Below are 13298 nucleotides of genomic sequence, written 5' to 3'. Positions count from 1 at the left end.
CGTTGGATCATATGGTAACTCTACTTTTAGTTTTCCATAGTGGCTGCACCAACTTACATTCCCACCAGCAGTGTAGGAGGGTTCCTTTTTCTTCATGACCTCTCCAGCATTTATTATTTGAGGACCACTTTTTTTTTTCTTTTTTTTTTTTCTTTTTAGGGCTGCACTAGTGGCATATGGAAGTTCCCAGGCTAAGGGTCCCATCAGAGCTACAGCTGCTGGCCTACACCACAGCCACAGCAATGCTGGATCCAAGCTGTGTCTGTGACCTACACCACAGCTCATGGCAATGCCAGATCCTTAACCCACTGAGTGAGGGAAGGGATCGAATCCATGTCCTCATGGACACTAGCTGGATTTTTCACCGCTGAGCCACAGCGGGAACTCCCTATTTGTAGACTGTTTCATGATGGCCATTCTGACTGGTGTGAGGTGAAACTTAATTGCAGTTTTTTGGGAGTCATGCCTGCAGCTGTGGAAGTTCCCTGGCCGGTGATCAAACCTGCGCCCCAGCAATGTCCCAAGCCACTACAGTGATAGTGCTAGATCCTTAACCCACTGCCCTGCATGGGAACTTCAACTTCTTTGTAGTTTTGAATTGCAATTCTCTAACAATTGGTGACATGGCACATCATTTCATGTGCCCATTGGCCGTCTGTGTACCTTCTTTGGAGAAATGTCTTTAACAGCTAACATCTGATGCGTGCTTCCCTTATGTCAGGTAATTTACAAAGCCTGTTATGTCCTTTACAGTCTTGTAGAGTCCTCAAAAGAATGTCATGAGGTATGTATGGCTTCTAGACCCAATTTACAGCTGTAAAAACTGAGGCTCAGAGTCTCCAAGTGACGGGCTCCAGGTTATAGAGCTAACAGGCAGAGGACTCTGGGACTCCCACCCTGGTCCCTGCTGCAGCCCCTGTCCCCGCTGTTCCCCCAGTGCCTCACCACTAAATGGCACCATTGATGGTTTTCACATTGAAAAGTAATAGCTGGTGGAGTTCCCCGGTGGGCCAGCCGGGTGAGGATCTGGCATCGTTCCTGCTGTGGCTTGGGTTCAATCTCTGGCCCTGGAACTTCTGCATGCTGCAAGGGTGGCCAAAAAAATGTAAAAAATGCTGTTGCTGACAGTAAAGCCAGGGACTGTGACTAAGAAATCAGAAAACAAGCAAAGCTCAGCAAGGGCTAAAGGGCTGTGTGTGTGCCTAAGAGGTGCGTGAGAGGACAGGGAGGTGACCTGGGAACACCAGCTCTGTAAACACAGCCCTGATCACTGGGTGAAAGGTGCCGGACTCCTGGCCAGTTATATAAGTTCTGTGTCCATCTGCTGACTCCTGGCTCAAGGGGTGGGGGGGGTCTACAAAGGTCCCGAAGGTCAAGTGTAGCTCAGGCGGTCCCCTCCGGGGTCGCCTGGCACATGGCGAGGCTGTCCGAGAAAGGCCTCAGCCAAGCCTTCCCTCCACCCCGTCAAGGCCAGCAGGGCCAAAGGGACACTTCCCAGAACTGGGACTGCTCCCTGCCCTTCAGGAAGTCCCCAAGGGCCCCCTCCAGGCTTTGGTTTGATTTTGCCCAGAAGGAATTTAACTGGACTCCATTTCCTAAGTGGCTCCTTGCCATACACTTTCCCCTGATAATCCGATAACTGCACTAACTCGTCATTATCTCCATTTTATGGGCGAGGGCATTGACCATGAAAGAGGTTAGTGACTTTCTTGAACTGATAGGGCCAGAGGGTAGCCGGACCGGGATTTGAACCCAGGTCATGATAAGCAGAAGGCAGGCCCCGGGCACTGTGTGCTCATGATGTATCTTGAGATGCAGGTGGCAGGCAGAGAAGGGGAGGTTAAAGGGCTAAATTCCTGAATCTTCCAGACCCGGTAGGAAGCTGGCCTGGAATAATCACATCATCTTCTCTCTAAAACCTTCCATGGCTCCCAATTAATTACATTTAGGATAAAGTACACCATTTTTAACATGCCCAGTAAGGCTCTCCTGTAGGACGGGGCCTGCCTACCTTCCTTTCTGGCCCTGTCCTCATCTCTCACATGCCACTTCCTCAGGGACGTCTGCTCTGATCGTGGACACCAGGTCGGGTGCCTTCTGTGTCCCCAACGCTCTCTGACGTCCTCCTGATCCGCCCCCCCCACCCCCTGCCGTGTTATTACAACTCTCGTCACATCTGCGTGCCCATCACCCTAGGCCCAGTCCCAGAGCAGATGGCATGATGAACACCTGTGAATGAAAGATGAGCGAATGAACTAAATGAATGAAGGGCTGGGCAGACCTGGAAAGGCTGGGCTAGGAGGCAGACAGAGGGCGAGGGTGGCGAGGCGGCTGGGCTGACCTGCAGGTTGTATGAATGACAGTACTGCAAGGGTAGGGCCAGTGCTCAGTGCTGGGAACACCGGCTGAAGTTTGGACTTTGTCCCATCAGTAATCTGGAAACCTGAGCTGAAGGCCGTCTTAGAGCTGAAGCCCTGGTGTAAGAAAGTAAGGCTGGAGTTTCCCTTGTGGCTCAGCGGTTACCAACCTGATTAATAGCCACGAGGATGCGGTTTTGATCCCTGGCCCTGCTCAGGGGGTGAAGGATCCTGCAAGTTGTAGCAGAGGTAGCCGATGTGGCTTGGATCCCATGTTGCTGTGGCTGTGGTGTAGGCTGGTAGCTGCAGGTCTGATTAGACCCCTAGTCTGGAGCTTCCATGTGTCATGGGTGTGGCCATAAAAAGAAAAAAAGAAAGAAAGAAAGAAAGAAAGAAAGAAAGAAAGAAAGAAAGAAAGAAAGAAAGGCTGACCTTGAGGCTATCTGGGGAAAGCTAACCGTGGGTTTCTGGACATCATAGAAATGGGGTAAACACACTTTCGTGTTTCGGCCTGGGAATCCGGCCAGATTTTACAGTGTTGAGTCAGGCCTTGGGACTCAGCCCTCCCATACTCACCAATCAGATATGCCCAGTCGGGAGGCAGGGACTGCTCTGGGCCCCACTGGACAGATGGAAAAACTGAGGCTCAGAGAGGTAGACTGACCTGCCCCAAGTCACACAGGGAGTCTCTGTCTGCTTTAATTACACTTTGTATCACAGCTCGCCCAGAGCTGGGGGGATCTAGACTGTCCAGACCTGTCCTATCCAATATCTGCCAGCCATTAGCTGTGTGTGGCTATTTACAATTTTAATATAAATTCAATAGAGGTTTTTTTCTCCTTGTTCTTTTTTTTTTTTTTTTTTTTTTGGCAGTCTTTTTAGAGTTGCACTGCGGCCTAGGGAAGTTCCCAGGCTAAGGATCAAATCGGAGCTGCAGCTGCCAGCCTACACCACAGTCACAGTCATGCTGGATCTGACTCCTGTTTGTGACCTGTACATCGCAGCTCAAGGCAACACTGGACCCTTAACCCACTGAGAGAGGCCAGGAATTGAACCCAAGTCCTCATGGATGCTAGTCGGGTTTGTTACTGCTGAGCCACAACAGAAACTCCTCAATAGAGTTTAAAATTCAGTTTCTCGGAGGAGTTCCCATCATGGTGCAGTGGTTAACGAATCCGACTAGGAACCATGAGGTTGCGGGTTCAATCCCTGCCCTTGCTCAGTGGGTTAAGGATCTGGTGTTGCCATGAGCTATGGTATAGGTTGCAGATGCAGCTGGGATCCTGCATTGCTGCGGCTCTGACATAGGCTGGCAGCTACAACTCCGATTGAACCCCTAGCCTGGGAACCTCCATATGCCGCAGGAGCGGCCTTAGAAAAGGCAAAAAGACAAAAAAAAATTAAAAAATAAAAAATAAAATAAAATTCAGTTTCTCGGTCACACTAACCACATTTTTAAAATGATCAACAGCCACATGTGGCTAGTGGTTACCATACTGAACAGTGCAGAGATGGAAAATTTCCATCATTACAGAAAATTCTATTAATAGTGTTTGTCTATTATCTACTATTTTTTTAAATAATATGTTTGTCTATTATTATCACGGAGGTAGATGGGTCCCCAGAGACCATTAAATTCAATGCTCTTATTTAGCAGGTCAAGAGAGGTCATGGACTAGTTCAAAGTCACACAGTGAACTGGTGACAGAACCTGGGGTCCTGACTCAAACCAGTGCTCTCTCCACTAAATAGGCTGACTCCTATCTCTTTGCTGGGGCTTAGTTAGAGTTTTGGTGAGGCAAAAATCACCATAAACAAGGTCCAAAGACAACTGATAAAGTGAAGGTAATACTTTAACATGTATAACGGAGGTTGATATCCACAATATGTAATAAGCTGTGATGAATCAATAAAAAGATGACTACTCCTACTTAAAAAATGGACAAAGGATATGGTTAGGCAATTTACACAAATTCAAATTGCCAAAGAAAGAAAGAAAAGATGCTAGAGAAAGATATGCAAGTATAGCAGTATAGGGTTTTTGTTTTGTTTTGCTTTTTTCCAAACAGATTGGTAAAGACGGAGAAAGTAGGGGCCTGGGCACTGTCTTATACTGCTGGGGGTGGTATAAATGGGTCCAACCTTTTTGAAGGCTGTTTGGCAGCATCTCTCAACAGTAAATATGTAAATGCACTCTGACTCAGTAATCCTTGGGCCAGAACCCAGGGCCCCTGCCTGACTCTAGATCTTGAGTTTTGAACCATGACAACTCCCTGTGAGTGATGGTCAGTCAGGCTTGGGTTGCAAAGGGCAGAGTTGGCTGATCAACGGGGAGACTTGTGGCCTTGGCCGTGGGAGGTTTAAGCAGGACAGATCACTGTGGGTGAGTCCTTTGGGGCCTTTATCTTCTTGTGTGACTGGCTCGGATATTAGTGAAAAGCACAGAACAAATCGATACGCCCTTGGTCAGCTGCCGGGGTGGCTCGGCTGCCTTTCCAGTTCTGCAGATAATTGGAGCCCAGTCACCGGTGAATCAGCACCGTACGCCCTTGGCAAGCAGCGCTGGGAAGGCAGCTTGGCGTGGCACTGGGCTGGGTGTCAGGTGACGGAGCGAGCAGGCCAGCTGGGTAGCTGCCCTCAGGGTGATTTGGGCAAGTGACATTTTCCAGCCCAACCTCCCTTCTTTCTCCCTCTTACCCATTCTCTCTCTCCCTCTCCTTTTCTCTTTCTTTCTTTTCTTGTTTCCTCCTGCCATCCCATTTCCCTTCTATTGAGTGCCAAGTATGCACCAGCTATTGTGACAGAAACTGGAAGCAGAACCCTCATTTTCTCTGCATGCAGATGGTTGGTAACATGGGGGCACAGCGTAGGGAGCAAGTACAGTGCCCGATGTGGGGGAAAGGGGTGAGAGAAGATGCTTGAGCTGAAGCTTGACACTGAGTAGGTGCCCAGGTGGGCAGGAGGACAAGGCCAGGACACTTGAGCAGGGCTGCAGGGGCCCAGGAGAGGCAGGCAGGGAGAAGCTGAGCAGGTGCTTCCAGAGGGGCCTGAATGCCTGGCTAAGGGCCTCTTTTTTTTTTTTTTTTTTTTTTCTCTTAGGGCCACACTTGTGGCACATGGAAATTCCCAGGCCAGGGGTTGAATCAGAGCTGTAGCCACTGGCCTATGCCTCATCCGAAGCAATGTGGGATCTGAGCCGCATCTGCGACCTACACCACAGCTCACAGCAACACTGGATCCTTAACCCACTGAGCAAGGCCAGGGATCGAACCTGTATGCTCACGGGTACAAGTTCATTACTGCCGAGCCACAACGGAACTCTTGAAATGTCTTTTTCCCTAAGAACTTTTGACTTTATCCAGAGGGTGCTAGAGAAGCGTGGAAGGCCTTTCGTTTATAATATCCTTATACTTATATATTATTAAGTTATAAAATACAGTTATCATATTACAAAACCCAAACAATATCCCAGAATATTCATTAAAATAAACCTTTCCCTTCAAACCCTCTCCTCTGTTGGAAGCCTCTGGTAACAATTTAGCATATCCTTCAAAATTCCTTTCTCTGCAACCATAAATAAAATGGTCCTTGACAAAACTAAGCTGACCCTTTACATACTGTTCTGGGACCTGCTATGCCATGAGAGGGTGGCCATCTCCCGGCTTGTCACATGCATCTCCAGCATCCTTCTCAACAGCTGCATGGCATTTCATTAACAACGTTTCCCTTGGACTTCCCATCATGGCTCAGTGGTAGGGAACCCAACTAGTCTCCATGAGGACGCAGGTTCAATCCCTGGCCTCGCTCAGTGGGTTAAGGATCCAGCATTGCCGTGAGCTGTGGCTGTGGTACAGGCCGGCAGCTACAGCGCTGATTCAACCTCTAGCCTGGGACCCTCCATATGCCACCAGGTGTGGCCCTAAAAAAAAAACAACAAAAAGTTTCCCTTCATTCCACAAATATGTATTTATTTAGTGCTACTGGGTACCAGGCATTGTCCTGGGTGCTGAGGATGGAGTGAGGACCAAACACAGTCCTCCCGGAGTTCCCTTGTGGCCCAGTGGGTTAAGGATCTGGCATCGTCACTGCTGTGGCTCTGGCTACAGTTGTGGCGTGTGTTCAGTCCCTGGCCTGGGAACTGCCACAGAAAAAAGACATAGTCCTTTCCCCCAAGGCCTCTTTTTACTGCCAGATATCAGGCTGCTTCCAATATTTTCCTATAGTAGACAGAGGTGTGAGGCTATCTTACACACGGAACTTATGCATGTATGAGTACCGCTGTTGGGTGATTTATTTATTATTTTCTTTTTTAGCTGCCCTGCAGCATATGGAGTTCCCAGGCCAGTGATCAGACCCAAGCCACAGGTGTGATCTGCGCTGCGACAACACCGGATCCTTTAACCCACTGTGGCTGGCCGGGGATTGAACCTGGGTCCTGGTGTTGCAGAGATGCTGATCCTTTTGTGCCACAGAGGGAACTCCTGGGTAACTCACTTTATTTTTTATAGCTGAGTAGTATTCCATTGTGTATATATGTACCACATCTTCTTAATCCAATTGTCTCTCGGTGGACATGCAGGTTGTTTCCAAGTCTTGGCTCTTGGGAATAGTGCTGCAGTGAACATGCGGGTGCATGCATCTTTTTCAAGGAAAGTTTTGTTCAGGTATATGCCCAGGAGTGGTATTGCTGGGTCATGTGGTAGTTCTATGTATAGGTACCTCCATATTGTTTTCCATAGTGGTTGTACTCTTCTCCACATCTGGGTAACTTACTTTAAATGGACCCATGCACACTGAAGTTTGATAGTTATTGGCAACTCTGAGGAGTTTGTTGGTTTTCTGCTTTTTTTTTTTTAGGGCCACACCTGCGGCATATGGAAGTTCCTGGGCTAGGAATCCGATCAGGGCTGCAGCTGCCAGCCTACACCACAGCCACAGCAACGCAGGACCCAAGCCAGATCGTCAACTTACAGTACCGCTCATGGCAACTCAGGATCCTTATCCACTGATCGAGGCCAGGGATTGAACCTGCATTCTCATGGATACTAGTTGGGTTCATTACCACTGAGCCACGAGGGGAGCTCCAACACTGAGGAGCTTTAAAGTAGGAAGAAACATGGTTAAATCTACAGTTATCCACCCACTCATCCATCCATTCATTCATCCACCCATCCATATATCCATCCATCCATCCATCCATGCATCCATGCATAATACATATATACTTGCATACATCATGCATCTATACATCCATTCCTTGGACAACCATTCATCAATGTCACAAGTGTCCATCATGGGACAGGCCATGAACTGGATGTGGGGACACCATGGATGAGGTGTCCGACCCTGTGAAGCTCATGCTGTAATGAGAGAGAGAGACGAAAATGGCATCGCAAGAGTTGGTCCAGGGCTGGCCAACGGGAAGGATTCTCTAAGCCTATCCCACTTGCTCCAGCTGTGGTTCTACTTACAGGCCGCAGTCCCACTCAATTCCTCCATCCCCTCCACTCCTTCTTCACTCCCACTCCAGTGCTGACGATGCTCATTTATCTCCTGACTTGGAGAACTGAGTGGTATTCAGTCAAATTCAAAATCCTGGGAATAGGGGTTCCTGCTGTGGCGCCATGGGACCCATGGTGTCTCTGGAGTGCTGGGACACAGGTTCAGTCCTTGGCCTGGCACAGGGGGTTAAGAATCCAGCATTGCCGTCGCAGCTGTGGCTTGGATCTGATTCCTGGCCTGGGAACTCCATATACTGCAGGGCAGCCAAAAAATTTTTAAAAAAATTTTTCTTAATCCAGGGAATATTCAAGAAGTTCTAGTGAGTAGCTATGATTGCTCAATAGGTGTTCCTTCTTTCTTCCCATTATTCTGGCTCCATCCTGATCTGAGCCACCAGCTTGCTATTGGAATGGCTGTTAACAGCCTTCTCATCTGTCTACCTGCTTCTTCTTCTTCTTTTTCCTTTCTTTTTTTTTTTTTTTTTTTTTTTTTGCTCTTTTTAGGGCCTCACCCATGGCATATGGAGGTTCCCAGGCTAGGGGTTGAATCAGAACTGTAGCTGCTGGCCTACACCACAGCCACAGCCACGCCGGTTCCTTAAGCCACTGAGTGAGGCCAGGGATCGAACTTGCGTCCTCATGGATACTAGTCAGATTTGTTTCTGCTGAGCCGCAACGGGAACGCCCATCTGCCTGCTTCTGATCTTGCCTGCTGATGAATAATCTGTTCTCCAAATATCAATCAGAAAAACCTTTCGAAAAGGTATTTTGGATCTTGTCACCAACCTGCTTATAACCCCCTTTGAGGCTTAGAATAAAACCTCAATTCATCCCAGGCCCACAAGGCCCAGGTGAGTGGGCTCCTTGCGATCCCAAGCCAGGGATCGAACTCACGCCGCTGAAGTGACCCAAGCCACCGCAGTGACAACGCCAGGTCCTTAACCTGCTGCGCCATGGGAGAACTCCTCAATGCCTCTTTCTCCTCCCTCTACTCGCTCCCCTCCAGGCACGTGGAGTCCCAGAAACATGCCAGCTTATGCCTCTGCCCCCTGTGCTTGGGGCCCCCTTGTTAAGTGGTTCTGGGCTAAGATAATGCTCTTTGGGGCCTTTTTCCATCAAACCCCCCCTCCCCAAGTCCAATCATCCTCTCTCTCGTTCCCCTGGATTTCCTTCTCCAGACCACTTGTCTGAATTACCTTGTTAGGTACTGGTTTCCTTCTAAGTCCAATCAGGGCTTCAGGGAGGTGGACAAGCTCTGGGTGGGAATCTGGGGGTCGGGGGGCGGGGAGGGGGGTGTTGCCGGCTGGAGAAGTGAGGAGGGGATGGTCTGGACGCCCCTGCTGACTGTTCACTCAGACCCCACATCCCTCCAGGCCTGAGCCTTTTGCAGGCACAGCCTCTTGAAGACCTCACGACATTCTGGAAAGGTTGATATTCTTCTTCCCAGTTTATAGGAGAAGAAACTGTGGCTCAGAGATGAGAAAGTTTAGGGTGTCTCCTTCAGGATTCCTTCCTACGCATGCAAAACTACACCCAACGTTTGTGGGACCCAGGGGGTCAATGTTGCATCTACCAGATTTCAGACCCAGTTCTGCTGGCTCTGAGCCAAGTGGTCCCAGCCCGATTGCAGTGAACCGCCTCTCCATCTGGAGCTTCTGAGCCTCAGTGTCTTGAACCAAGGCCATTCTACCGATATGCGGCAGAGCCAGGATCCTAGCTCAGGCTTCTCTCGCCCCCAATTTGGCAACATCCTGCCCTGGCACCTAGATTTCTCCCTTCCCCAGGACCCCCCTGGGAAATGGGGGAAGAGGAACTTCCTGGGTTCCCATCCCAAAGGCTGCAGAGAGATAAATACCCCACCCGAGCTATGTCTGGCAGCCAGGCCCACCCTGTTTCCTGTTGGAGAGGCCTGGGGTTACTCACAGTCACAGCTGAGAAGCCAGCCAGGCCTTGGGGACATCCTCGGCCGGCTCCCTCCTCTGAAATCCCCTCTTGGGGTCAGGTAGCCCACAGGCTCTTCCCCTGTGGTGCAGGCCCAGCCAGGATTAGGGAGGAGAACACCCCACCTAAACACACACACACACACACACACACACACACACAGTGTGAGCAGCACAGCTTAGCACTCTAGAACCTGTGCTCCAGGGTCAAGACCCTAGTTAGGTGATGTAAAGTCTCCAGGCCTCAACTTCCCTGGCTGTAAATGGGTATACATAATTACACTGGGAGCTGCTGTTATCATTTTTCTCCTACCTGGCTAACTCTGATTTTGAAATTATGGGGCAAACTGGAGAGATGTACAGGTTGCCATCCATTTTATGGCTGGGAGGCAGAAAGAAATCAGAAACCTGGGCTCTCAGATACATGTCCCCACCTAACTCCTTCTCAAGTCCCCTTGATTCTGTCTCTCAAATGACTCTCAGACCCCCCCCCCCCCGGTGTCCCTCCGTGCTGTGGTTCTGCTGTCATCATCTCTCGTCCGGATCACCACCACAGGCCCCTCACCCATGTTTCCCATCTTCTCTGGTCCACACTACCTACAGTCAGAGCAAGCCTTCTTAGAGCAAAAAGCAACACTATCTGGGTTGCTCTCCTGCTCAAAACGTGTAAGTGGCTTCCTTCCTTACTCTGGTGTACAAGACTCCGCAAGATCCAGCTACTATAGGAGTTCCTGCTGTAGCACCATGGGTTAAGGATCCAGCATGGGTGCTGCTGTGGCATAGGTCGCAGCTGCTGCTCAGATTGGCTACTTGGCCGGAGAACTTCCATTTGCCAGGGGTGCAGCTGAAAAAGAAAAGGAAAAGAAGGAGAAAAAGAAAGAGAAAAAGAAAGAGAAAGAAAGAAACAGAAAGGAAAAGATTCAGCTGTAACTACAGGCCTTCTAGGCCCACCTCTTGCCCTGCTGCCTCTCTCAATTAGCCACTGTGCAGCAGCATGGATGTACTCGAGCTTTCTGTGGGCACTGCCCACTCTGGCTGCCAGGCCTCCTGAGGCTCCCTCTGCCTGAATCCTGCCTGCAGCTTGGATAACTTTGAGAGAGAAGCCTTCTCTCTGAATCCCCTTCCTCTCCACCCCTGCCTCCACTGAGCTCCCCCAGTTCCCTGTACATCCACTATTGCAGTCCTTATCCACCAGACTTGTCTCTGCCTGGGTCCCTGTCTGCTTCTCCACTCGATCCTGAGCTTGGAGAGGTTGGAGAGGGCAGGCCCACGAGGCTCCCCCCTAGGTCTGAGCCTGGCTCAGAGCAGGTTGCCCCTAAACATTTGGGGACTGATTCAGTGAACTGCAATCTGTTGAAGGCCTGCGAGGTAAAAGGCTCTCGAAGTGGTCTCTGCGCCCAGGGCGGTTAAAGCAGTCAGGGAGACCAGGCACAACTAGATAAGAAACTAACCAACAACAAAAGGCTTAGATAGCAGTTAAGAAGGGAGAAGCTAGTTTTATCACATGTTGCAGTGATGAACTGCTTCAATTCACCCCCCCTGGAAAAGCCTTTGCAGGCACTTCCTTCTCAGTGCTGAGATCTAGATTCCAAGCCAAAGACCCGCTTGGTCTAGTTCTGGCCACCTCTCTGGGTGTGTTTTCTGAAAAATGAGACTCGTTACGTTCTGGGCCTGATTTAGGGGTCAATGAACTCCAGTCTGGGAGGACACTGGAGGTACACTTCACCCACAGTGCTCATATTGTTTCTTCTCTTCATTGTTTCTCTTTTCTTCTGCTCGCGCCCCCCTCCTCGCCTGCCCGCCGGCCCCGGCTTCCCGCCCCGCGACCTCCCACTGCCTTCCCGGGGCCCCGCTCCCTTTCCCTCCGCCCCGCCCCGACCGAGGAGGTGGGCCCAGCTGGGCGGCACACCAATCCAAGCGCCCTGAGCAGCCTCGGCCTCCCGCGAGTCCCGCCCCACGCCGCCGTCCGCCAATCGCGCTCCGTCCCCGCCCCGCCGGGCTGCCCAATCGTGGGCGGGCTGGATTGTCGGCGCCCCGCCCCTCCCGAGCTCGGCAGCGCTTCGCGGGCCGCCGCTCGGGGCCTCGGCTTTCTCGGAGCGGCGCCTCGGAGCGGCGCCGCGCAGCGTCGGGCTCGGGCGGCGGCGTTGGGAGCGCGGGCGGCGGCGTTGGGAACGCGGGCGGCGGCGCTGCTGCTCGCGGGGTGCTCGGCAGAGGCGGCGGGTGAAGCGGGCGCCACCCGCCGGCCGGAAGGGCGCCTCAGCTTCACCGGGGCCCGCGGCGCGGGACCCAGGACCGAGAAGGAGGCGGCGCCCCTGCTGCCAGGAGCCCGGCCCGGTGCCCGCTGGGAGGGGGCCGCGGCCGGACGTTCCCGGCCCGGAGCGTTCCCGACGCGACTCCCGGCGAGGCCCTCCGAGCTCCCATCCGCCCCCTGGGGCTGCCCTCAGCCTCCCCCGACTCACCTGCGCGGGCTGCCTGGCACCCAGGTGCGGGGGCGTGGGCGCGGCGTGGGCGCCTCCCCAGACCGCCAGCGGGGCGGGGGCGGGGCCGCCCTCGGCCTCACCGGGCGGCCCGTCGCCTTCAGTCTCACCGGTCCGCCCGCCGCGCCCGGTCGCGCGGCGTGAGCTCCCCCGGGACCGCGGCTCGGGATGCTGTCCCCCAGCTCGGCCCCTCGCGCGCCGCCCGCCATCCCTGCCTTTGACTCCTGGGCCATGCCCCAATGTTTACATGCCGGTGAAGCCCCCGGCCACTCCGAACCTCTCCGAGCCCCAGCTCCCCGAGGGTGAAGCCATCCGGCCTGCGAACTGGACTGGTCCTTCAGACCTGCGTCCTCTGGACTCGGATCTCCATCCGCTCTGCCGCCTCAGCCACCATCTGGGCAGGATCCGGCTCTGGTGTTTTGAGGAGGGGGTGTGGTGTAGGGAAAGGAATCCTGGGGATTTCTGGCTCCCTCCCTTTTTTTGGCCTTCGGGGCTTCAGACTCAGGGAACTCGCTCATGGCTTTCTTGATGAAAAAGAAGAAATTCAAATTCCAAACCACTTTCACGCTGGAGGAGCTGACGGCGGTCCCCTTCGTGAACGGGGTCCTCTTCTGCAAGGTCCGGCTGCTGGATGGCGGGGATTTTGTCAGCTTGTCGTCAAGGTAGGAGCTGGGGGCAGTCGTGCCCGCAGGGCAGGGGGATGAAGACCGAGATCTCACCAGTTGGTGTGTGTGGAAGTGCCCCTTGGGGCCCAGGGAGTCATAGAGATGGGGCGGGAGCAGGTTTGCACAAAGCAGGACTGAGCTGTCTGGGAGGTTTGGGCCTGAGGAAGCTGGCAGGGTGCCGGGCACCCATCTGCAGAGGTCAGCCGAATACCTGGGGGTCTGTTCTTTTCAGCCCCCTCTGGGGCCTTGCTCAGAGCCTACAGTAGGCCCATTCTGCAGACTTGCATGAAGAGCCCAGCCGGGTTTGTCCTGGAAGGGCTTGAGAAGGGGAGGAATGTTCCAGGGCATCTTGCACCCA

General features: G+C 52.5%; 2 protein-coding genes across 2 annotated transcripts in view; one reads left to right on the top strand and one right to left on the bottom strand.

Annotated features, from left to right (window-relative positions):
• The window catches only part of STXBP1 (syntaxin binding protein 1), a 775650-nt gene that overhangs the window by 414182 nt on the left and 348170 nt on the right, over positions 1-13298 (bottom strand). The gene's annotated exons all lie outside the window — the stretch shown is intronic.
• Positions 11883-13298, top strand: part of EEIG1 (estrogen-induced osteoclastogenesis regulator 1) — a 38059-nt gene continuing 36643 nt past the window's right edge. Inside the window, exon 1 of the mRNA XM_084998073.1 lies at positions 11883-12937. Within this exon, the coding sequence (XP_084854199.1) occupies positions 12792-12937 (146 nt within the window). The 5' untranslated portion in view covers positions 11883-12791. The remainder of the gene's footprint in view (positions 12938-13298) is intronic.

Source organism: Sus scrofa, chromosome 1, assembly GCF_054392235.1.
Source record: "Sus scrofa isolate SSC_HxYL_T2T_F1_AM1 chromosome 1, Sscrofa_HxYL_maternal_Yorkshire_Landrace_v2.0, whole genome shotgun sequence".
In the NCBI taxonomy this organism is placed as follows: Eukaryota; Metazoa; Chordata; class Mammalia; order Artiodactyla; family Suidae; genus Sus; species Sus scrofa.
Note: the sequence above shows the minus strand (reverse complement) of the source record. Positions and strands in the feature narration are given on the sequence as shown.